At 40.4% G+C, this 27478-nt stretch overlaps 1 protein-coding gene across 1 annotated transcript in view; it reads right to left on the minus strand.

The window, feature by feature from the left end:
* LOC144821932 (solute carrier family 22 member 7-like) overlaps nucleotides 1-27478 on the minus strand; it is a 385030-nt gene that overhangs the window by 242468 nt on the left and 115084 nt on the right. Inside the window, exons 7-8 of the mRNA XM_078679081.1 lie at nucleotides 14837-14946; nucleotides 14514-14728 (exon numbers count right to left, since the gene is read on the minus strand). Coding sequence (XP_078535207.1) covers nucleotides 14514-14728; nucleotides 14837-14946 — 325 coding nt within the window. The remainder of the gene's footprint in view (nucleotides 1-14513; nucleotides 14729-14836; nucleotides 14947-27478) is intronic.

The following is a 27478-nucleotide window of genomic DNA, read 5'->3' on the forward strand; positions in this document are numbered from 1 at the left end:
GATGAATCACACCACAATTTTTGAGAAAATCACTCATCTCACTAGAAACGAATTGCACACCATTATCTGTTATCAGGAATTTAGGAAATCCTTCAAAAGCAAATACTCCTTTTAGAAAGTCAATAACAGATTTGGCATTTACAGAAGAAGTCACTTCGTTACTACCCATTTAGATGTGTAATCCATCCTTCGGGGCCAAAACAATGGGGGCCAACCATTCTGATGCCTCTATTTCCTCAATCACATCCAACTTCAACAATCTATCCAACTCCTGCTTGAATGGATCTTTCATCATGTTTGGAACCTTTCTTACTTTGTAAACACAAGTTATGGCCTTATTTTTTAGAATAATCTTGTGCTCAAAACCTTTGAGGCGCCCTAAATCCTCAGAAAATACTTCAGGAAATTTTTTGAAATATACACAATTCAACAGTACCACCATTACTATCGCTATCGATCAACATAACTTGATCTTTAGGATCTTTAGCAGATGGATTAAGCATGATCCCTAGGTCACGCTGATGTCTCCAACCTAACAGGTTGTCACCCCTCATAGCCACATAAACTTTACCAAACGCCTTTCTGTCCTTAAATTTAATGCAAGCCTCTATATAACCAAGAACATTCATTTTTGCTTTAGCATAACCGACTGGATTTATATCAGGTGGAATCAATGCAGTTTCATTTAACCCTACAACTTCATCCCATTGTTCGTTGCCTATCATGGTGTAAGGAGACCCCGAGTCAGCCAAGACAACAAATTTGAAATTATTCACCATGATGTTACACTCTGGCATTGAAATTTTGTCAGCATCAATCATACCATCTTCTTCCCTGATGCTAGACACTACAATGCGTACTGGACCCCTTGTTGACTTACAGACTCGAGCGTAATGTCCCTTAATACCACATTTCATACATACAGCATATTTTGCATAGCACTGTGGATAACTCGAAAAATGTGTGAAACTCCCACATCTCATACACTTAGGTTTGAGTGAATCTTTACTCCCTTTTTCTTCATTATTACCTAGAGGCTTCACAAAGCTACGTGTGACCACATCCTTGTCATTTTTTTTTAATTTGTCATTAGCAATAACTTTACTCATACTCACACGTTGTTCAAAACTATGTTCATCATTAACCACATGAATTTCACTTTCTAACTCTTTTTTTCGTTCATGGCCTCTTTTTATCTCCTTTACCCAAGATGAGGTGTTTTCCATCCCTTCAACAATCTTAATAGCTTCATCAAGAGTAGGGTTTTTTGATAAAAGTTTCTCTTGTACTCGAGAACTATTTGTGCATCCCACCAATTGGTCCCTGACTAAAGAATCAGACAACTCCTCAAACTCACACGTACGTGCTAATGTTTTAAGAGATGGTACATAACTTTTGACTTGTTCATTAGAACCCTGTGTCCTTGTAAAAAACCTATGTCGTTCTAAGACAATATTTATGCGAGGACCAAAATATGTTTGTAACATCATCATTGACATTTCATATACATCACAAGGCTCACCCTCACCACTTCCAATTGTGATTAAATCCATACTGTCATATATGTTACGTCCCTCTACACCCAAATTATGTAAAAGAATAGCCTGTTTTCTGAGTGCAGAAAATTTTTCTCCACCAATAGCCAAGATGTAAGAGTCAAATAGATTTCTCCATCGCTTCCAAGGTAATATTGGATCTCCTTTTTCAGAAAGGAAAGGAGGAGGTTGAGACATTGAAGTGGAGGAAGCCATAATAAAGAAACTGTTGAATGGTGAGGTATAATAAGTCACAGTAGTCAGGAATGAAGAAGAAAAAAATTGCAGTCCAAAAATAAAAATAGATAAATAAATAACACGTGTGTAGTGATGATCCAAGTTGTATCAATATAATGTCTTTGTGGTAATCCTGGTAAAACAGTCTTTGTTAAACTATACAATAAATCCCAAAAAAAAGAAAATAGAAAATAGAAAATACCGTAAGTTAATCAGAAGAAATGCTGACTATAACAAAACTCAGAAGAGAAGACTGACACGATCCGAAGTTAACAGCCGATCTGTAACGGTGAAGCGATAATAGTTTTAAATGTGCCAAAGATCGTGTTTACGAGTGCATAGTCTTTTCTTTCAGGAATGAAGTAAACACAAGATGGCGCCTACGTTCAGGCGCGGGGTCACGTTAGGTTCAATTTGAGTGTGTTGACGTTGGCGAGTTTCGTCACCCTTCGCATTCAGGGAAGCATTCTGATGAAGTCACGAGCGCGCGCAGAGAATGTCCCAGGCTCTCGAGATATGGAACTCACCTCAGAGTTGAAAAATGCAGGGGCGGTTGCTGGCACTACGAAACACACAAAGTATGTGAAGTGAGAATAAAGTACCTTAATTGTTGAACACGACGTTCAGGCTTTAAAGTTGTAATTCTCAATCGGTCCAGAAATTTCGATTCCTTTTGTATATCCGTAGATGAAAAAATGAATAAAATCAGGATAAGTCCAATTTTAAAATGTTAGGGGAATTGATGCTGCTGTCCACTTGTCCCCAATCAAGTTAAGTCGTCCTCGTCGCCATTGTTAAAATGAAGGATTCTCAATTTGTGTAATCCAGGTATCTTTAATGAGACACAGCATCAATGTCCAGTCAGTTTCCAGGCTAACACGAACTACCCTGCCTGAAGCTCACATTCTAAATAACATCATATAGTTCCTTAAAGAAGACAGACATCAGATTATAACAATAATCTAAAGGTTTATGAGGATCTCTTTCAATCCTTAATTCAAGCACCCGGTGAGTTGATTCTGGGGAGAGATTTTAATGTTCTAATGAATCCTAAAGTCGACTCCTCAGCGCTGGCTAAAAATACAATTGAAACCCAAAACCTTAAGAACCATAAAACATTATGGGGTAACCTTGGACCTACAGGATCCATGGCGTGTGGCCTGTCCAACTAAAATAGCTTATACTTGTTGGTCAGGTTGATTCCATATCTCATCACGCATTGACTTCTTTTTGGTCTCTCGGAGATTGAGCTTTTGTCAGCATAGATTCCTACATAACAGATTTTCAGACCATGCACTGTTGGTACTTGACTTACAGATAGGAGATCGTGCTAGGACCCCTAACTGCTTCAAGGCCACCCCGAAACGCACACACAGTCCCTTCACCTGCCGGAACTGCAGCTACACCAGTCACAGAGCAGACAAACCACCCGCCAAGAAAGATCTCAACCACCTCCGAAGCATACTACTGAACACCAGCTCCGCACGCTAACACGCCGTCGAGTTCTGGGACTTGCTCAACACAACCTCCCCAGACGTCACCTTCCTGACAGAGACCTGGTTGAACAACTCCTCCGCACCCGACATCGCCATAGCCATCCCAGACGGCTACAAGATCACCCGCAGAGACCGCACCAACGGAGTCGGAGGAGGAATAACCATCGTCCACAAGAACAGCATCTGGGTCTCGACTAGCACTGACGACGCGCTCAGCTCAGCTCAGCTGATCTTTAGCTTAAACTGGAGAAATTATGCCCTTCTTTTGTAATTTATCTATTAACCGTTTGCCTGCTTTAGTACATTAAGTGGTAATTATCTCACCTTAGAGACAGATGGCATGGCATTCTTCCTGAATTTTATTTTTTGGGTATAGCCTTTAAGCCAACATAACTCTAAGGCAAAGAGATTAGGAAACTTTTCAGATAAATTACCACACCCCTCCTCCTGCGACCCAACACCTTTTTCTAGAACTTCTCTCATGCATACTTTGGGTGCTGAATTGGGATAAGGATTCATACCTAAGTCCTTCCAGTGAGGCAAACTTAAAATGTTGTCCCCTTTGAGAGACACATACACTTTACCTTCAGTGCATTTACCTCTGGATTCAATCAGTGTAGGAAAATGCCCAGACATTTTATTAGAATGTGCACTATAACCTCCTGGATTGATTACCATTTTTTTAAAGTTACTGAATTTTAAAATCATTTTTGAATATATTGTGGGAAATTGTAGTCAGTCTAGAATAGAAATCAAACATAAGCACTTTAATTTACTGTTCACCTTGCCCACATCCACAGGATCACAATTGCATATACTAGCATACTGCAACACAACATCCTCAGTCCTTATATTTCATTAATAACACTTCTGCAGTAGTCAAAGAAGTGTCACTTTTAGCAACATTTTTTTCACACAGTCTATAAAGAAGGACAGTCTATGGAAAGAACTAAATGAGCTCTCACCCCACATCAAAAACACCTCTCTTTGAATATGATTTTCCCTTTGTTTTTAGATGTAGCTGCAACAACTTTAACTTATTTCATCCTTGATTTTGCATAAGGTTTTTCATTATTTTCAGTAGTTCCCTCTTTCACACAACTAAACACGTGTTCAACCCACTGCCATAAGAAAGATATTAGCAACTGGTTGATCATCTTTGGGGCAAAACTGTTCACTGATTTTGTCAGACTCAAGTGAAACATAAACTGATTTCTTGTTTCTCTTCTAAAGAAGTGCAAACCTTACACAAAGCTGCTAAGTTCCTTACAGGCACATGCATCAAAGCTTTTTGCGATCGCAAACGGTGCGAATCGCAAAAATCGACCGTTTGCGATCGCAAAATTAGCTTTTGGGATGCATCAAGGGTGAAGTCCCTCGCAATTTGAGATTTCACAAATATTTGCAAATTCTCAAATTGTGATTGCATTTAAGGAATCACATTTTGTGATTCCTTAAATGCAATGCATGAAAGTTTTAAAAAGAGCGATTTTGCAATTAGGGGGAGCAAATTACCATGAGGTTGAACCGCGTGGTAATTTGCGAAAACTTTGAAGAATGCACTTTTGTGCAATTTTCAGTTTCATGTTGTGCACACACATGCCCTTAGGGCATGTGTGTGCACAACATATGTGCACAGATTGAGTTCAGGGGTGCAACAGGGTGTCCTTTGGACATCCCTGCACCCTTGAAATCGCATTCTCAATCACAATTCGCTAATTGTTAATCGCAAATTGAGAATGTCTTCCCATTCATTCCTATGGGCCTTTAGGTCCAAAGGAATGAATGGGGAGGTATTCCTTAATTGTGACTCACAATTTGCGAGTCGCAATTATGGAATGTTTACAAGATTTTTACAAGATTTTCAGCGATTTCTTCATGCATAGGCTTTTGCGATTTTTTAATTGCGATTCCTTAAAAATCGCAATTAAGAAATCGCAAAAGCCAACAATGACGCATGTGCCTGTAAGTACCATAACACATTCATTCAGAGTCATCCTCACTCAGCATCTTTACCCAAAACGGTATCTCTCCAGAACAGTACCTGATCTAGGTAAGTTATCAAGTGAAGTATTTTAGCAATTTTTCAAATTTATTTAACCCAGGTGCATCGGGACTCCGTTGCAGCGCACGGCGGTTTACAGAAATGTTGGCTGTCCGGAGGAGATTTATCTCGAAACTGAATTATTTATAGAATATATTGTGATATACAAATGGTAATGCATATTAGAGAATTCAACAGAATGACACCAAACATTTGAACTTAGCCTTGAGAAAGCCCTGGCGCAATTCGCCACAGAGGGCGAAACAAGTGTCGGCTGTCAATACTCAATCTTTCCATAAATAAAAATTTCACTTTCTTTAAAAATTGGACCGACTTTCTTTCTTAAGTGAAAACTTGCATCAAAGACTACTGGATTTAACCTTACATAGCATCTTAACTTGGAATACGTACTCTCCCTACTTAAAAACTTAAATAGTTGTGTGTATCCTCAAATAGACTTCACCACAGTAAACATTAGAATCACCTTGAAATGATGCACATCTGTGAAAATAGAAATAAAGTACAAGAGTACACCTTCAACACAATAATACTTAACCACTCACAGAAAATAGTGTAGAAAAGCAGGGGCAGGTTCACCAAAATTCATGGCTTGGGCATCAAAGCAAACCAGTGTTAACTCCTTCCACAAATACACTAAAACAAAACCACACGCTCCTCCAAAAGATACTTCAGGCAAAAGCATGCATGCTATACTGTGATCCAATTCCAGAAAGCTGTGCAATAGACATGGGCACCTAAAAGTGAATGCATGTGCCTGCAGGATAAAAACATGATCCAGAAATAAAATCATGGATCGCAGACTGTGGGTTCACCAGCTCACTACGAGAGTATCATCAAGGAGGAACTAATGCCAAGTAGTAAGTAGTATGTCAAACAGCCTCTTTCCATCAATTACACTAAAATGGTGGCAAACCTGGCTGGAATGCAAATCATGCATTTCAGTGCACCACCTAATCTCAAAATGGAAGATCTCCAAACAAGATCCAATGCCTTGTGTAATCTGTCTCAGACCTGGTCAGAACTCACCAACAAGAAATGCAGCAGTGCAAAAGTAAGTTGGGTTGAATGAACCTCATCCACCAACTCTCCAACTATAACCAAGAGAATCTTCAAGTAGAGAGACATCACATAGTCCTTGTGAAAGAGGGAGGAATCCAGGGATGCAATAAATAAATACCACTGGACCATCCAGTGAATCACATTACTGTATGTCTCAAGACCCAAGATGTCATCATCAAATAATGCACATTCTGCAACGCTTGTCAGTATTGATGGTTGGAGATGCACAACTTGGGAAAAAAAACTGGTTATGTTGTTGTTTTTTTTACTCTTGATGGCCCCTTTAATATTAAGCAGTCATTCTGGGCAGAATGGGAAAAAGCTTAGAAGCTGGATGAGATAAATAGGCAATGGTAAATTTATTGCTAGAATAGTCAATCTAATGAACTTTCTAAGACTACAACAACTAACAAGAATTTTCACAAATACTATTGGATCTAAACCCTAGGAAATCAAGTGACTGGAAAACAGCAGCAATCTTGAAATAATTTCCCAACTTTCAGCGGCAGAAACAAGTCCAAAAAATGAGTCCGTTACGCTTGTGGAACTTTCCTTGGTTATTGACCCAATAAAGTGGAGATGCAAGTGGGAAATGTAACAGAAAGCAAGAACTATTGGCCTATCTTTAAAAAAAGTAAATAATAATTTTCTCTACAGGAATCTTGTCATACAGATTAGATGGCATAGTGAGTAGTGTGTGCCATGTATTTCTGTACAGATTTTTTCTTGGTTTAACAATAGTGCTGCCACCTCCCCTTCTGTGTTCTCTATTTTTGTAGATTATTTTTTTAACCTGCAGAAAGCCCATTAAAGTTATTTACTGTGTTGTCACCAAACCTTGTTTCAGTAAATTGGACCCGATGAAACGTATTATCACTAGTCAGATGATCTGAGTCGTAGGTATCATGTTTTGTGGGGTGCCTTCAAATGTAGATTATACTAGTTTATAAGGCCCACAATGGGGGTAAATTTTAACATTGCTTCTGAAAGGACCAATGGTGGAGGTCATATGGTGGCCCTCGTGGTATCCTTCCCTTGTGATGTCTTGTTATGAGAGCGATGCTGACGATATGCACATTGTAGGAAAAAAGCACTAATTAACCAGACTTTTCCCAAATTCTTTCCAGATTTACACAGTAAGAAGCAAATCCAATACTCACGATGAGGTTCGGCAATGGGACTTAAACCACCAAAAATGACGCCATCTACTCCAAAAAAGATAATCACATCGATCGACTGGAACCACAGCCCCAAAAGTCCTTGGGTCCTAAGTTAATAAACGACTCCTGCCCAGAGACAGGTTTGAAAATCCACCACCACGGGACCAGCCCTAGTAGGGCGCAGGTTTTAACAAGTATTGACAAATGCATATCAAAGTGTGATAATCTAACCACAACTGACAGTCTCAACACTGTCTCTTCGTCCACTCTTAATACACAAGCCACCGATTCTTCTCGCAGCTCCTATCAAACAATTGAAGAAAAAGGAACGGGATCCGCAGACGGCCTAACGGACAATCTAGCTCATATTACATATAGTCAAGATCAGCAAGAGCTTTCCCATTCTTACCAATTTTCAGACTTCTATCAGGCAAAGGCCACTACCACTCCACAAATCAGCAACATATGGGCCAATCGATTAGACTAAGACAAGCTCTGGGAATCCTTACTGGACACCATGCAGCTCTCTGTCAAGTCAATGCAGTACCACTCTGACAAGATGGATATTCAACTTTCCATCCTTAACTCAGTGGCCATCCACATCTAAAACATCGATAGTATACTGGCAGACATGAATAACTTGATCAAAAGGGCCCAGGCAGATACGTATATGGCCCCAACGCACTGTACCTGTTTCGCCATAGTTGACAAACTCTACACTCTTCCAGTGGTTATGGAGGACATCCTAGCAGACATCTGAAAAGTAGCAAAAATCCCCTGTAAACAATCTCAGGATGCTGAAACAAACAGCCCTTCGATGGGTGCATCCTACTCCGAGAAAGAAAATGTCAACATAGGATGGGAAAAGGGACCCCCAAATAATTTTCAAAAGTAAAAACGACTAGACAATCACTTAAACAACAGGCAGACAGTCACTACCAAAAAAACAGAAGACCAAAAGAGTGAGGATTCTGGGGTGTCGAGCACAGTTATGACCATCCTTCAGAGGGATCTTTACCAACAAATCCTGAATCAAAGGTTTCTGATAAACCTGATGCTGCGAGGAATGAGGACCACAAACCCCGTCGCAAACAAAGAGAAAGGGAAGAAAGACCAAAAAGAATACATTGGATTATTTTCGCACAGGTAGCATAAAACTGGGGATGAAAAGTCATGCTACGAGTATCTCAACGGAAGCACTGTACCCAGAAGGAGATAAAGCAAGCTATCTGAAAACCCCAAAAATAGGGGATTCCGACACCAAATCGGAAAAGACAGTGGATGAATTAACAGAGCCACCCTTAAAAGTGTCGGAAGAAACCATAAAGAACGTAAGTACCCGAGCTCCAGCACCCTTTATCAAGAATAGATCAGCAGAGAATCCCATCCCAATGAAAACAGCAGGAGAAAGGAAACCAAGCCAGTTAACTACTCTAGAATCAGGGGATACAGAACTTAAACTGTATAAGGCGGCGGACGAATCGACAGCGCCACCTACAACAGCACAGAACGCAGACAGTAATCACGTAAGCAGAGTACCAGTTATTACCATCAAAGAAAGGTCCAGAGAAGCAGCAATTTTAAGGAAATCATTCACTATAACCAGGACGGACCAAAGAGTTCCCTAACAAACACATTCCAATGTGCACGCTGAACAGGAGACATCTATTAAGGCAACACCCTTAACCGCCAACCAACCACAACTTAAAAATAATTCAATTCTGTTTATCCCCGAATATAAGTGCAGAGGCAGTGGGAATATCCTTAACAGAGGGAATATAATACAAGTGATTCAAGCAATTGGAAATCTGGCAGACATAATCACACATGAACTCAGAAGAATTGCATTCAAAAGCATCAAGGCGATTTCAGACAGAGAATTAACCAAGACAATCTGGTTCTCAGAGGAAGTACCAAGGAGGACTTTAGCAGAAGAACCCCAACTAAAAGCTTGGGGGTTAAAAATACAACTCGAACAAAAGCCGGGCTATCCGCATCATTAATCCCAATTAAAAGAGAGCAAGGGTACTCAGCTCCTGCTTCTGCTGACACACAATCGCAATCTGTGTTGAAATGCACCCGTAGCACGGACGCTCATCCAGCCGATAGGAAAGACCAACAGCAAATACTCCAGTCAGAAAATTGGTCATGGCTAGCAAAGACCATAAATCGACAAGACGAGTGCACTTGACTCAGGACAAAACAAACACCTACGTATTTGCTCCTGGAATATAAGTGGTCTGGGCAATACAACTTTGGATAAAGAACTTCTGGATTATTTTCAAGGCTTTGACCTAATTCTACTCCAAGAGACATGTTTAGAAGAACCCTTCCATTTACTTGGTTTTAAACCCCATCACAGCCCAGCAGTTAAAAGCTCCAAATTTGGACATCTAAAGGTTGGTCTAACAATTTATTCTTCAATAAAGACCATAACATCGACTAAAGATGTGGATAGCTTTACATCACCAACGAATGCAATTAAAGCACTTAGAGTGGACATAAGGGAGGGAAATACCAAACAACAACTAATACTCCTAAACATCTACATACACCCTTGCAACAAAATAAAAGGAGCAAAAATAGTGGGGGCAGAGATAACTAGATTATTGACAGAAGAATCCACGACTAATCTGCTACTCTCGGGTGACTTTAATATGAATCTGAGACAGAAGAGGGGCAAGCTACTTGATGAGCAATACATCTCCTGGAACATTCCTTGTCAGGAGCCAAGTGCCAAGAAGTGACAAACACCACACGCTAAGAACCTTGTAAAAGACCTGGAACATCTAAGCTTTGTGGCTCTAAGTGGGCGCTTTCCTGGAGACCAGCCCCCGGAGGCAACATTCCACAGCGCAGTTTCAAGCACGTTGATAGATTACACTTTTGTATCCTGATCATTCTTCAGCAGGATCACAGGCTTCCAGATTGGCGGCCCAAGATCAAAGCGATCATTTGCCACAAGAAATTTCTACGAGACTATCTAGAACATCATTACATATGCCAGTAGAGGACCCAGAGTCTATTTATACGGACTATTTCAGGGGATAAGAACTTAGCAAATAGTTATAGGCTTGTGACCTTAATTGACATCGAGGCGAAATATTACGCTGGCCTCCTTCTGGACGACCTCACTGCATGGGCTGAAGAACAATCAATTATACCAATCAACCAAACATGCTTCGGCAAGGGCATGGGAACAACTACTAACATTCTTGCATTATCCCTACTGATAGACAGGGCTAAAACAGCAAAACATCCCCTATTCATGTTTTTTTCGACTATTCGTCAGCTTTTGACAAAATCAATAGAACGAAACTCCGGCACAAACTCAAGGAAATAAAAATACCATCTGCTCTCCTAAACCAGTTAATATTGCTTCACACAAATACTTGGGTCCAAGTAAAGCTAGGGGATGGAAAGCACCTGTCCAGGAAAATTCCAACAACCATGGGGCTTAAGCAGGGTTGCGTCCTGGCACCAACGCTCTTCAACCTATTTATGTGTACCCTTTCGTCAGAACTGGATATCTGCAATTCTCATATGCCAAAACTGGGAGGGCTGTTACTTTCTAACGTCTTGTACGCAGGCGTTCTCTTACTGGTCAGCCAGACCCCTATTGGCCTCCAACACGTATTGGACACAACAAGTGAATATTCAATATCTAATGGATTAACCATTAATCACGAAAAAACGAAGGTTATGAGGATACATCCAAAGAAGGAAACCTCTAAATATTGCTGGTATATGGCAGATATCAAAGTAGTTGACCAATATAAGTATCTAGGAGTAATGATGGATAATAAGAGGACTTTCAATTTACAAAAAGAAGCAATTACAAGAAGAGGCAACACGATCGCGGTAGCCATAAAATCGATCAAACAAAAACTGCTGGCCCTAGCCTTTTTCCACTGCTACAAGTCTGGCAAGCGAAACTCATCCCAGCAATCACTTATGGGAGTGAATGTCTGAGGGGAAGAGATGCACTCACTTTGGATAGAACTGTCTCAAAAGCTGCCAGGATAATATTTATTTTACCATGGTACGTCTCTCCAGCCCAAATAAGGCTAGAATTCGGCATGCAGAGTCAAGAATTAGCCCGCAAAGGAGCCTATGCTAAGAGCTGGTATAGGATAAAAAAATCTGAAGCAGGCACACTGAACTCACATTTATGGAACAAAATACACCTAAAGAGGGAGTGTGCAGCAAGGACCTATTTGACAGCATCAATAGATTGTCTGGGACTCAAGGAACTTTGGGCCGCCTCGGGGTTCTACCATTGTTTTAACCCGTTGGCTGCTGCCGTCGGCCAATGGCCAACGCGACCGCGCCCGTTTTTTTAAAGGGCCGCACTGCCGCAAAAAAGCGGAAGCAGTCAACCGGTTAAACAAATTGTAAACAAGACAGTGAAAAAGCTATCACTAGTAGAAGACAAGGCGATACTTACAGAAAGAGCCCACAGATGGTTTGTGGCCCACAGCTATGACAAATCGTCTCCACAACCATACTTAGGCACGGGTTTCAATAGAAAGAAAAAAGAAATATATCTTCACTTTCGATTGGGTATTTTACCATCTTTACCGCATCTTCCCCTGTGGAAACGACGACAGGGTCAGTCAATATGCCGCCTATGTGAGGATGCTAATGAAAGAGGATTACACCTATTATGTATTTGCAGAAATTTACAGGCCAAATGGCAACAGTTACTAAAAGCGCTCCTTGTAAGTAAGCGGATAAGAACCTGCAGACAAGCTGTGAAGGCATGTTTAGGAGGTGGAGATGTACAGCTAACGTGTCGCTTTGTTCAATTCATGGAAGTGGCAGGGGCAAAAGGTCTTTCGTCAAGCGACCGGATCGCTTAATCTTTGCATCTCATGGCCCCTTAAAGGGTTACATTAAAGCAAAATTCACATTTTGTGGTCACTCAACACCCAGAAGATACATGCTTAAGTAGAAAAGCCAACAGCAATTTTCCTTTGTTGCTGTTAACAACCTACCGATGACGGAACAGTCCCTCTCTCCTTGAGAATTGAGCCTTGCTTTTCTTAACTTATGGTCTGTGCAAACAATTACTGACAACTGCTCTACGCATGTCAATATAACTCATGAAAGTTCTTATATGTTGTTATATTAAAAAATGGTTTTAGAATATGAACTATGTTGCTACTACGTTTTTTATATGGAAATTGTAAAGGTTTTAATTAAACAAACAATAAATATTACTTACAGTAAGAAGCAAATGAATATACAATCAAGAGAGCTTTTTAAATTAGGTCATAGGAACGAAACTTTGAGTGTAAGAAAATAATCTAATTAACGTGTCAGTTTCTCAGGCGGGCGTCAGCTCACTTATTAATTCACTAAAAGCGGAAAAGCAAGCTAAAGGTGTCACTGAATGCAAGAGTGAAACTCCTATCTCTTTAATAAACTTGAATTGTAGAAGATTAAAAAAACTTCTTTGTCTGCAGATGACATAATATAGTAAAGAAAGCGATACAAAAGGGGTATAGTAAAGAGCCTGATTCATAAAGATCAAATCAATTTCATTCCAAAAATATGTGGCAGAAATAATATTGCTCAATGTTTGACATTTTCACTGTTACCAAGGGTAAGGATTCACAGTAGGTGTTGTTAAGCAATGATTTGACAACATTTTGAGGTTGTACGTTGGAACACAAGGGATTTGAGTACAATTTTATGAGGGGCCTGTGGTTACTGTATCAAAAGAGCATTGCAAGGGTCTGTAAGAATGGAGTTCTTTCTAAGGTTAAAAGGTGGGCTAAGGTTGTGTGCCATCACCATTATCACTCAATCTGGTAACTATGGTCAAACATATGAAGAATATTAACACAGGAAATGTAGAGGGTTTGGAATACAGGATATCAATACAGGAAGACAGCAGGTTCTTTACTGCTTAAGACAAGAGTTATCAATGCCAATTCTGTTCTTTCTCATTCTGTTTTTGGCACATTTCAGGCTGTACAGCCAATAGGAACAAACAGAGCAGTTCACGTATATCTTGTTCTACCTAAAATGGTAAACTGGAAAACTGGGGGGTTCTAAACATATTTAATTGCAACATGCATGCTTTCCAGAAATCAGAATGAAATATTCATGCTTCCCTGGATGGCATCTGTGGCACACACACAGAGAGAATGTTAACCAATGGCTTGGCAGTTGAAGTTGCAGAGGCATTGTTGAAATAGAATAGGTTTGATTGAACCAAGACTTTAGTGTGGGGGTATCACGGAACGCTGTACTAAATATTGATTAGCGGTACATACGATAGGACATGATGATGACATGGTGAGATTGACACACAAAAAAAAACTGACAGTGAAGTTCATCTAGGTTCCTTGGAAGATAAGGACTATCCAAATGTATGGTTTTATAGATTCAGATGACTATTAGAGATTTTCAGAAAGTAGGGTCAATTTCTAACATTTTCTGTTGTATTTTTTTTAGGAGTCTTTCAAGTAGGATCTCTTTACTATAAGCTATTTGCTTTATGCCCATGATTATCGAGTTGATGGCAACATATATATTTAACGTTTTCTCCAATACCAATTAACTGAGATAAGAGATTATGGATTGCAAAGACTTCCATATGGCAGTAGATAATTCTACTCATTTAGAGATGCAACTCTAAGATAGATGTCCTGTGCTGGGAAGTCAAAATGGCCATCTTAGCCTCAATGGAATATTTGTTCTATACATTCCAGCATTCTATCAGAAAATTCAAGTGTATTAGGGATACATTACTAGGATTATACTTAGCTATGAGTCTGTTTGCTTCCTCCTTTCTGATTTATATATATTTTCTTTATACTAGTGTGTAGTGTAATGCTGTAAGCAATACATTGTATTAAGTTGCTGTTTTCTTCTTTGTTATATAGCGGACACTATACAAAAGAAATTAATAAAAACTTATTGAGAAAGCATGCTTCCGGAAAAAACTCACAGACTGGAATGACGGTATTGATGCCTATTAGGAAGCCGGAAACCAGGATGCTCCAGGCTTGCATTTGACGTCGACTTCTCTTCTTTATGAAAAAGTACAGGACCAGCTTGAATGGTATTTCAATGGCTCCATAAATGAAGGTGGTCATGTACATGTTCAGCCCAAAACCTGTGATGTTGAGGCTGATTCCATAATAGGAGAATGCCACACCAAACCTATATGAGAGAAGGCAAGAATGCATTGGTAGAAATCTGACTCCACTATCCAAGAATCACAAATATTTGAGGTCACCATTTTTTATCATATACACAATATTCCCTTACCATACCAGCCCTGTGTAAAGAGAGATTTTTCTCATTTCTGGAGTGCTAAACAAGTTCACGAAGCTGTAATTTGTTTTAGTGTTCTCTTCTTCCGCAATCTTACTGAGTACCTGAGAATAAAGATACACAATAAGTAAAGACTTTTGTTCTCTTCATTGAATTTACATTTGTCTACAGGGCTGAATCTTCATCTCGGTAACTTTGTCTTCATTGATTAAATGTTGAAGAAAAGGCTGACTACAGCATGTTACAAACAAGCTTTGCTCTTCACAGAGAATTGAGCCAGGTTCTACACATCAAACCTGATTCTTCTTGCATATGTTTCCCCCAATAATATTTAACATTACACATTTTTGGCTACCTTGCAACAGTTTACAAGGAGCGTGGCCATTTACTAACACATCCTGAACCTAACCTATTCTGACTGTGTGACCAGTGAGCTACCTTTACTTATCAACAACAAAAACCTGGATAGAGGGACAAGGCACCCTTCCTCCAGAGGGGAGGACTATATTTTTCTTTGAATATGTCAACATTTTGATTGCACAAACTAATGGTCTCTGCCTCCAAAGCAGAATATCACTGGGCCAGGATTTCAAACGTATTCAGACTAGCAGGTAGCAACCCCTCCCACCAGTGCTGAGTGGCGTTTGTCTGAGGTAAGACCATGCTAGTTGATACCTCCCTTAAGAGCTGGGGAGATGTCCCATGCTCTGGGGTAGCCGGTGTGCACTTGGAGTCATTTACCTTGACGGTGAGAACAAGATGTACTATATATAATGTGCTACATTGAACTCAATCATCTGACATCTCTGATCCAATTAATGAGACTTTGGGCCTTATTCAGAGTTTAGTGGATGGGTTACTCTATTACAAAAGTGATAGATATCTGGCTGTCCTAGTGCCAAAGGATATACTGCACTTGTAATAAGACACACAGGATATCCATCATGTTTGCGACAGAGTAACCAATTTGTGAAACCCTAAATGAAGCTCTATGTTTACAAACATTAATCTAAAGGTGGTGAATTGGAAGCTATATATATTTAAAATGCCAAAAGCATGTCATTGGCTCCACCCACAAAGTTGTTAGCACTCCACTCAAGGTGAATAAGATACGTTTTTATTCGGCACACAAAATGTTCTCTATGTATGTGGGGTATGTATGTGAGTGAGGGTGTCTATCTGTGAGTGAGTGTGTGTGTGGCATTATAGTTATCTGTATAGGTTTTATAATAAAAAACATTGTAAGTATATCATCCAATTAATATAATTGTTTACTTTATGGTTTACATAAAGGAAGGTATTCGGTGAGGTACATCTACACCAAATTGTCTATAACCTCTGTAATGCTAACCTTTTAGCAACATGCAGAACTGAAGCATTTCTATAAAATAATTCACATTTAGTAGACATTATTTTTCACTGGAAATCAGGTGGATAAGAAACACAGTATCTCTGTAGATATTAATGTGATCAGAAATGTATGCATGAGTAAATTTACACATTTACAATACTCATAAGAATAAGTTACTTTTGTTGAATTGCCCAATTTATGACTTGGTAAGTATTAAGGTGATTGTCAATCGCCTAAACCTAGATTTCCATTTAAAAGAATGAATGACACTTATTTACCTTAACAAGATGTACCTGAAAAATACCACTTGTGATATGGCATTTTAAGTCAATTATTTTACATGTATTCATTAGCCACCAACCAGATCGTGTGCACAACTCCCCCGTAGTTTTTCAAAATATCTTACAAATAGGCTGCAAACACCAATATCACAATGCTTACAGATATGCTGCGATTTGAGCTGTTTGCTAGTCACCCATACATCACACAATTTTCAACTTTGTACAATGTATCAGATTCTTTATTGAACTTCTGGAAATACATTTCTGCACCTAGTACGTCTCTAGTTTATATAGACATTGTCATTGGCACTATATGACAGCACCAGCATGTGCATTGAAATCCACAGGTGAATAATGAATTTTAAGAATAAGCTCTAGATTTTCTAATATATTTTGGCAAAAGAACTGTGAATTAAGCCACAGTATATTATGTCTTATTAATCTTATGCCTGTAACTTGTACTAGTTGCACTCAGTCTTTACCTTGATTAAACAATGTAAAGATTGTACTTACAAGTTTATTGGTAGCTAAACTGTACATCATATAACTTTTACCATAGTACATCCAAATTGTCTCCAGTACTAAATTATTTCTATTTCAGACATGCAAACATGTACATATACTCATTCTATGGTGTATGTGTCGGTTGGCACCTTAATACCAATTTCGTATTCTAAAATGATTTAGGGATTTATAGAGTCTAAGGAGCAGTAGCTTGGATGGTGTCACCCATTATATCATTTGAGCTGTCATCAGTGATGTCATCACTCATGTCATTGAACATGCCATAAGTGATATAATAGGAAGATCTTATTATCATACCCAACTATAACTCTGCATTAATCTTTATTTTTTTCATTGAATACCTAGGTTTTTTTTTCAACACAAAGTAAGATCTTGTTACCATACCTAACTTCAATGTCACATTAACCTTCGATTTTTATGTGAATTTATGGGGTTTCCTCAATGTAAGATAACAGGCAATGTCACTTTAAGTTTATTTTTTTTACCAGTGAATTTCACAGTTTTTTTTATGTAAGTTAAGATTTTTTTCCTATACCTAACTGTATTGTCACTTTTACCTTTACTTTTTTTAGTGAATTTTGGGTAGTGTGTTGTTTCCCAACCAAATGGCTGATATCAACTTTTTTAATTTTTTAATTTCCATTGGTAGCATGGTGCTCCTGCGGCAGTCATAGAACCAATGAGAGGGTCCTGCAGGAGTCTTATGTGGTGTTTACTTCCTGCTACAGATCCAGTGACAGAATCACAGAACCTGTCAGAACATAAAAACAAGTTATGTTTGGTATGTAAGAGTGAGTTTAATTTTACTTTGAACCCAGATGTTTTCTCCTTGGCACAATTAAGCAGGTTTTTTAGGAAGTTTCTGCATTTTATGGTGTGACAGTACCACTAAAACAGGTACTGTGGCATGTTTGACAAAACGAAACGAGATCTGATTGGTCTAATAGCTATCTTCCTACATTTTGAGGACACTCTGATCTTTTCAAACCTTTTTTCAATTCCTACAGGAAAAGAGACGTAGTCTAACAAGATGATAAGGAGCAACCTGTACCAGAGCAAGTTTAATTGGGGTACACTCATTTAGAACATCTGGTAATGCCATCTCAAGTCCTGAACAGCCATAGGGATGTAAATCCTCTATACACCAACATGGCAATTTAATATATGATCTGCTCTAAAATGATTGTAGTTAGGGACCAAAGTTCCTCTATTCGAGACAAGTTGGTGTCTGACCATTAGTCACTGTGCAAGAAATCATTTTTTATCTCTTTTTACTCTAAGTTCAAATGTCCTGGTATGTTTTTGAAAATGAATCACCAACAATTCAAAAACTCAAAATAAGTAACAAAAGTTTAAACATCTAAACAAGGTTTACAGGTTTAAAAATAGAAAAATGTTACATTTTAGCATGCACCATAGTGGACTCCATTGCTTATTAAAAGGTTATGCCACTGTTAAAAACCCAATATAAAAGGAGAAAAAGATAACAAGGGGTTGGCAGTTTAATAAATGTAATGGCCCATTTCAGTGGGTTATAAAAGTATTATAAATTCATATACGGACAGAATATGATAATATAGTGTTATTACCACTGTAAGAGGTTATACTGACCATTGGAGTTATCAAGAGGCCCAAACGTATAACAATTAAGCAGGCCTTTAGTGGTCAGGAGTTGTGCACAGGCCGAACATTGTGCATGGGAGGGGGTTGCCCACCCACAGGCCAGGATAGGGTTAAGTGTGATAGTGCACTTTACAAATTCACTTAACATAAAACGGTTGTAAATTGCCAACAGGTGTCCTGTGTCCACAAAGAGTTTGGAATATGGTGAAATCTGTGCATAGTAGGGGTTTAGCCACTTAAAGGAGCTTGGGTCTCTGGAGGGAGTAGACTCTCAGTGAAGGGTTGTGCAAAGGGCAACGACTGCATTCAGCAAAGGCTTGCACACAAGTGCAGGGTTGGTTGACCACAGTTGATTGGCTGTCTGCAAAAGGTTCTGACCAGGGCAAAAGCTGTGCATTGTAGGAGGTAAGCAAGTAAGTCAAAAGCGTACAGAGTGCACGAATACCGAGGCGTCTTCACGTTGTACCAAGAAACAAGTTAGAAAAGGATGAAAGCCTTATTTCTGTAAGGGAGATAGCCAGGTCTTAAGCATTTTCCTGAACAGAGGTCTGGAAGGTTGTAGCCTGATGGCGTCAGGTTATTCATTCCAGAGCTTGGATGCTCAATAGGTCAGGCATCTGCCTCCCCATCTAGCCTTTTGTATTCTAGGTATCTGATCTAGACCTTTATTAGCAGATCTAATCCCACGGAACAGTTGCTGTAGAACCGCTGCTCCACACCAAACAGTGCTTTATGTACCAGGCACAATGCTTTAAATTCTGTTTTAAATTTAAATGCTGTTGAGCTGCCAGCCAATGAAGTGTTCTAATGCTGCTTGAAATGTGGTGGTAGTTCAGGATGTTGAACAAAATTCTAGCTGTGGCATTTTATAGTGATTGTAGTTCAGACGGTTGGCGCTTGTTTATACTCTAGAAGAGGGCAATACAATAGTCAATTTGTGAAAGGATCAATGCACCTACAACAGATTTTCTGAGGGCTAGGGGAATAAAAGGCAACATTTTCTGGCCTCCGAAGTTTTGTTGGTCATCACACAGGAATCCCAGAGTCCTGACCAGTGCTGCGGGTACTGGGCATTGACCTGCTTCTGCCGACAACCATTCTAGGTTCCAAAGTGGTGTCCCATTCCCAAACTGCATGACCTCCATTTTATCTGTGTTTAGTTTAAAGTAGTTCCCATGATACGCTTCAGACAGCCATGAAATCTCCCTGCCATGGTTTCTGTTGTACTTTGTATAAGGAGACGCTTGTAGCCAGGTTATAGTTTCTTGAAGTCTTCTTTATTAATCCAAGTCTTTAACATAAAACAGGGATCATTCTAGTACAACTCTTAATCCAGCTCTAGTAACTCCTATGCGAGCCCCTGCCAGCCCACCAGGAGCAGCCTGCCTAGCTGCTCAGCCCATCTCCTACTGTCACCCACTCATCCACACAGGCGCCCGGGCATTCCACGCACCACAGGCACACGACATTCCGTCACCATCTCTTGCTCTGGCTGAGCAGCTAGGAAGACCTAGGCAGATTCACATAGGAATGTAAATCTTAGAATACAACATTATCCCTTTCCTTTAAAAATGAAAACAACACTTGCAATTTTCAAAGAAAAGAACTATAGACAAAAAGCGAAGATGTCCATATCTAAGGGATGAAAAGAAAACTTAAAACATCACCAATGAGAGAACAAAGCTAATAAGAAAAGATGGGCCTGGTATTGACATATTAAAAAAACATGCATCAAAAACACCATCTTCACTAATGAAAGTTGTAAAGATTCATTAAATATAAAGCATCACACAATTGCAATATGGGAAGGAAAAACAATGTAAAGCAATATCACATTACAAATAACCCCGTCCTTTCCCAAAACAGAACAGAACATTTAAGAAGAGAAAAGTGGACACACCCCACGACAAACACCCGAGGCAAGAAACTAACATCAAGGGTGTACAAACACTACCAAGACACGTGTACCACAATATGGACCACATAGAGGGTACACACACAGTGAGGCACAGGGCGACTTACACACAGCAACATCTGAAGCACAGGGCGACTTACACAGAACGACTGGTGACGCGCAGGACGACTTACACACGACAACACCTGAAGCACAGGACGACTTACACAGGACAACACGTGAGGCGCAGGGCGACTTACACACAACAACATCTGAAGCGCAGGGCGACTTTCACAGGACAACATGTGAGGCGCAGGGCGACTTACACACAGGACAACATATCAGACGTTCAGCGCAATGCAACTTACAAATACACCACAAGAACATGGGAAGCACCCACCAAAACCAGAACCACCTTTAACTAAGGGAGAAACAGTGATGTCCAGCCACCAGAAGACTGAGACGTCCCAAGCTGTAAATAGCGTAAAACTGTTGCATCACAACATATGAAACTGTAACATAGCAATATTAGTAACGCAAATCCTGCAAAAGTAATTATGCTAACACAGATCCAGCATCACAAGAACTAGATAACTGAGCCCCACTCCGGTAAGCAACCACTCACCCGAATATTCGCACTATTGCCACACACTAGACAAATTCACACCCTCACGAGAATAACTTGTACAAGACTTATGAAAACTGCCATAAATTATTATACTTGCTGTATGGTGTGAGACAATAAAACATACCAAACGCAAAATGCCACAATCTGTTATACAATCCCTTGAACAATGAACAGCTATCTCCCCTTCAACACGGAGATCGAGGTCCACATGTGCTGCTGAAAACCAAGCATGAAAAATGTACCTCAGTTGAACAAGTGTTCTAGCTGGAAACTCCGAAATACTGCAATGGAGGTAGAAGCCCCACCAGGAGCAGCCTGCCTCGCTGCTCAGCCCATCTCCAACTGTCACCCACTCATCCACACAGACACCCAGGCATTCCACGCACCACAGGCACACCAACATTCCGTCACCATCTCTTGCTCTGGCTGAGCAGCGAGGAGGACCGAGGCAGATTCACATAGGAATGTAAATCTTAGAATACAACATTTTCCCCACTCGAAAAGATAGGAGTGTCATCGGCGTATGATACTAGTGAGAAACCATGCGCCCTGGTCAGCTCAGCCAAAGGTGTAACATAGATGTTAAATAATGTTGAGGATAGTGCTGAATATTGGGGAACTCCACACTGGAGGGAAAACCTCTCTGATTAAAAATTTGCCCAGCACACATTCTGTTCCCATGCCATGAGGAATGAGCTCAGAAGGATTCGAGCCTCCTCCTTGATTCCTATTGCCTTCAGCCTCTGTGTTAATACCAGATGGTTAACGGTATCAAATGCAGCAGATAGGTCAAGTAGGATCAAAATGGCTTTTCCTCTACGTAGAGGTTGTCCCTCTGTGGCAGTCCGGCAGGACCACATGGGATCCACAATGATTCTCATTAGGGTCTGGGGGTCACTCTAGGTTTCCCCAATAACTGCAAGGGGGTCAGGATATCACGACCGTGCCCATTATATCTTAATTTTATTGTCCCTTCAGGAATGGGGACAGAGGCCAAGGTGAAGTTTTAGGAAAATTCCCTTGGTCCTGCTACTGAAGGGTTAGCCCAGGTATTGCTGTGGACTTAGGAATGTTTAACTATTTAGAACTATCCCTGCATTTGCGTGGTTTTCGAGAGATACCTTATCCTACCGGGATTAAATTAGTTTCGATGTTTTTCTAGCGGTCCTTTGGAACATCTCAAGAGAAGGCATTGTGGACCATAGTTGAGCTGGCCCAAGCAGGTCAAAGGATTGTTTGAGATAACTTCCACCCACTGAATGTTTTTTTTTTATCTTCAGCCAGAAGTTATTGTTTGTCGCTCATGATGGTAAATGCTGCACATCTTACTATTGACTGTTTAGCCAGACCAAGTTCTAGCCTGATTTAGGCAGGTGATGTATATCTGGAGAGATAGAACATTTCCTTGTAGATTTTGATGACTGTGTTGCCCGGAGTGGTTGAGACCCTGTCTTGAAGGTCTTCACTTCCATATGCCGGAGTTGAGACTATCTTGGCCTTTGCAATTGATAAAATAAGGCTATACCATAGACCATTCAGGTTCATAAAAGGTGCCCTAAGACCTGCTCCTAAAGCAAACCCTTTCCTTTTTATTTCCTCCCTGTGAAGCTTGAAGTTTCCTTTATTGCAGAATGTTTGTATTTGATGACTTCCTCGACCTCGATGGAATCAAGAAACCAGCTGCTTTTGCTGCTTGTTCTTCTAGAACAGTTCATGGTTTCAGTTTTCTTGGAGTTGATCGTCAGGTCATTTCTAATTGAATATTCTTTGGTGGAGTTCAGACGGTTTTGCATCCCTAGCTTGGTCCGGCTGATCAGCACCAAGTCATCAGCCTAAAGGAGATTTGAGAGGAGAATAGCGCTACGCTTCGGGGCATGGGAGTTAGGAGCCAGGGATAAGGAGCCAGGGATAAGGAGAGGTCTGCCAAGAATAGGTTAAAAAGCGTGTGGGATAGGACGCAACCATGCTAGAGCCCCTAGGATATTGGAATGGTCCTGGAGAGTTTGGCTCTGCTGCTCACCTTTACTCTGACCCAAGTATCTACGTATATGTTTTCAATCGCTGTGTGCCAGCTTGAAGTTGTTTTTCTGCTTCCTGTTCAAGGAATCTATGGTGTTTGTAGTCCATTTTACCATTGAAAGGTTGGGCAGATAAGCTGTTGATGGAGGGTCTAAAGTGTGGATATTCTCGATCATAGCAAGGGCAAGTTCTTTCCCCCATTTTGAAAGAAAAACGTGTTGTAGTAAGGACAGGTAATCAAATGTGTAGTTGATCGGGGAGTTTCAGTTGGTGGAGTGAAAGGACATGGCAACAGGCATATCGCCTTGCTAGTGGCCATTAAGGACCCGTGGACCCAGGTGTTCCAGTTTCCTGAGGTTTAGGCTCTTTTGTTCCCTCCTTCCTGAATCTGTGTTTGCCTGTATTGAAATGTCAAAAGTGTGTTCAAGCCTCGCTCACAGGCACTATAACACGAAAGAACACCCTATAGAAACTTTTCTTACATTAATTACATTATATATGACAAATGCTCAATATGTGAGGATATATTGCATATTTTTTATTTTTTTTGCAGAGTTTTATATAGCGCGAACTTGACCCGAATCCGACTTGGGTATCAGAGTGCTTTACATAGCACCAGTTACGTTACATGAGGACACACATTCATTTTTGTTAGGCACGGGGAGATTAAGTGATTTGCCCAGAATCACAAGACGTTTGAGCGTCATTACCGAGACTCAAACCGAGTTCCCCAGGTCCGAGGTCGAGCACCCTAGCTGTTAGGCCAACTCCTCTCCCCAATGGGGAGCGAATACTGAGACTTAGTTAAACAATTTCATTTTGTCTTTTGTGTTTGGCCTGTCCTCATACTAATAAAGGGGTTCATTCGAGCACTCCTATGGTAATAAAGAATAACAGTCCACCAGTCGTAGTGTTCTTATTGGCAACATCCAGATTTAATATTCTTCACAGTTCTTCTCATTGTCCAAAGTGCAGCCAACACGTGTTTCGTGTAGTCAGTACAATGACTTAAGACTTCTTCAGGGCTGGCACCCAAATAACAATAATAAGACATAAGGTTTCCTTCATGGCCATGCTACACCGTAGTGCAACATCTAAAACATTAAACTTAAATTAAAAGGGATACACCCTCACACCATCAATTGTCATTGAGGTAAAAGTGTACAGGAAAGAGGTATCCACGACCGAATTCATACTACTGAAATAACATGTTAAATAATGTTAAGTAATGTCTAGGAAATTTTTAATATAGCTAGCTTTTTAACTGCAGCTGTCAGGATTAAGAGGAGAGGAAGAATTGCTAATAATTTGCATCATCTGTCAGGAGTTTCATGAAATTTTCCCCTTTTTAATGTGTATATTGATGAATTAATAATGTTTTTGATAGATTGTGATGATCATGATCCTTTAATACTTTTTTGTAAATTATTTTATAATGCATTTTGTAGTATACTTTTATGGTTTTAATTAACCGAATAAAGTGAATTTGACTGACTGATTGACTACTGAGACAACACAGACATTCTCCAAACGATCACTGATATTAATAAGGGGTGAGCGAAACATTCTGTTCCATCGGAGGAATTGGCAGAGTTTTGGCCACTCTGTATTACGCATGCAAAGTTGGGTTCTAGCCAAATTCCTTCTACCACTGCGTGGCACATTTTTTTTCACACTCAGTTTGCGAATTGTAAGTTGATGACTGTAAGTAAGATTTGGTATCCTCTAATGTGATTTTGGGTCGCTAGGAGGGCACCAGGTGAGATTTCCCCAACACGGCAGTCTCAACCGTTCAGGTCAGAAAGCTGCAGCTCGAGTAGAAAATCTACTCGAGAGGCAGCAAAATCTACTACAGAAGCACTTCCCTCGGGTGCGCTGCATGGTGCCGTTCATACTGATTTTCCGGCGTGCGTCGAGCTCTCAGCGCAAGAATTCAGTGTGAGCAGCACGACATGCCTAATTCCGCCCATTCGTGGAACTCTGAGGAAGCTCATGGAGTTTTTATGTAACTATGCGCAATTCCGCAGAGCGAAACTCTGAGTGCTACCCACCCCTGTTATTACTTTGAATTCACCTTCTTACTAATCAACCCAAACATAAATCCCTATACACTTGTATACAACATGAGCAAGACATCCATGCAACTTCTTTTTTTGAAGTAGGCCACTCACAATTAAGTATGGGTGAAATTAGCGAATTTTGCGGACCGCAAATTCGCTTTCGCGCGAATTCGCGGTCCGCAAAATCCGCAAATTTGCGAATGTTTTTTTTGCGTTTTCGCTGGGCTTTTTGTGTGTTCGCGGGGCTTTTGCATGTTCGCGGGATTTTTTCAGCGCGGCTACCGCGAGGTTACCCATGCGGTAGTACATAGGCTAGTTGCATACTCGCATTGTGCAATTGCGTGTTCGCATCCGTTTTTTGGTGCTCGCGGACAAAAAGTCTTGCGACCAAGCAAAAAAATCCGCAAGCTTGTGTATTGCGAATTTTTTGACAAATTTGCGCGATTCGCTTAATGCGAATTTGTCAATAATTCGCAAATTCCATGAGCGGAACGGATTTTACGCCCATGCTTACTCACAATACAGTCATATTGATACACCCAATGGACTTTTGCTTACGTACTATTATCTTTATATTTGAAGTCAACTTTTTTGGTAAACAACTGAGATTGAGATGCTTGCCTGCTTTGCTCCTTGTGACACAAATCTGTTCAAAGGCTGGGGGATGAGTTTGTCAAAAGGTGTCACAGTTCAGACCTAATTAGCATAGGAAATACATGTTTTGACTTGCTAATAACTTTACGCTGTTTGACGAATCTTCAAAAAACTTTCCCAAAAAAAAGTCTTCCACTTGAGCTCTTTCCATTAAAGCTTTGTGGTTATCTGTCACGTGAGGACTGAGAACAAAGTGTGGTGTCAAAATTTGATTTCCCCAGTGAATTTCCACAGGGCTTTTAGAAGCTGGCTACAGGCCAAATGGCTGAACTGAATGACATCAACTTTGGCATCTATATGGTTATATTAGTTGGACTCTTGAGTGACTTCTGCAGTCACACAACTTCAAATAACAGAGTGATCTGGTTAGCCAAGATTTTTTTTTTCTTCCATTGGCCTCCCTGCTCCCACAGGAGCTTGTGCTCTGATTGGCTAGCCAGAACATTAAGATAATATACATTTTATTTTTGGCACATCGCAGTCCCACAAGAGTCCCATGGAAAACCAGCGTAGGCACCTAACACATGTGAGACTCCAGGGCAGTCAGCAGAGCCCCCTTGCTTCCACTAGAGTCTCACAGAATTGGGGAAAACTAATGAAAAAGGGGATGTTTGGTGTCTGTGTCCAGCAAGGGGTTCTCCAGTGGAGGGGGTGGGGCGCAGGGCCTGGGCTCAGATGGCCTGGGGTCTTGCACAATGAGGGTTACCCACTGTTGAGGATTGGATCCAGGGCCTGCTTTGCTTCATTTTGCAATATTCATGATCTAGAATTGAATGACCAAAAAAAAGGTTTATGTCCATCAACCCCCATAAGAACTTTAGGGGCAAACTGAAATTCAGCAAGACATGGATGGAGAGAGTCACAGAATGTGTCTATCTTGGAGTCAGATTATTCAATTACCTGTATTGGTTATTACAAACTTTGAAGAGTTTGTTCTCATTGAAACACAGGGCTGCTGCAATTGCTAGGTTTTCTAGTCAAACACAAACAGGCAGTGTCACCTGAGATTTACATTTTAGGACGCAAGCAGTCAGTGCAGCACTGTATTGCTTAGAACTCTGGAGGCACTATAAAGTTGGCACTTTTGGGGGTCATTGAAAATAATTTGTTAAGAACCTTGCTGAGACTGACAAAAAGCTCTTCATTATCCCCCTGAGACTTGATTTTGCACTGAATCCAACAGTTGGCAACATGAAACTGAGGCCAATTAATGTCTGGCTTTGTAAAAGGACCACAGATGAGCTGGAACCATATAGGTTGGGTTTGAGAGATATTCTAAGAGGTCACTTGCATCTAACATCTCTTAGTTAGGGTGCATTAAGTCTTCCCTGACAGCACTTGGTGTGAGCGGCCTTCGGTATAATACTCTTTCTATCACCTCTGCTTCTCTTAATATTGTGAGAAGAAGTTTTTGGTATTGCAAGTGAGAGAAGTGGCAAATCGCTCCAACTACGGACAGTTTGACATCCCATTAGCCTCTTTTGTTACTAGGTGGTGGACGCAACCCACAGATAAAAGCCCTGTATCCTGCTTGCCATCTGACCGAGGAAAGCAAGAAACATGTATTTTTCTTTTGCATTTTTTTACTGCTTACTCAAGGC

The sequence above is a fragment of the Lissotriton helveticus genome, chromosome 2_2 (genome assembly GCF_964261635.1).
Source record: "Lissotriton helveticus chromosome 2_2, aLisHel1.1, whole genome shotgun sequence".
NCBI classification, from domain to species: Eukaryota; Metazoa; Chordata; class Amphibia; order Caudata; family Salamandridae; genus Lissotriton; species Lissotriton helveticus.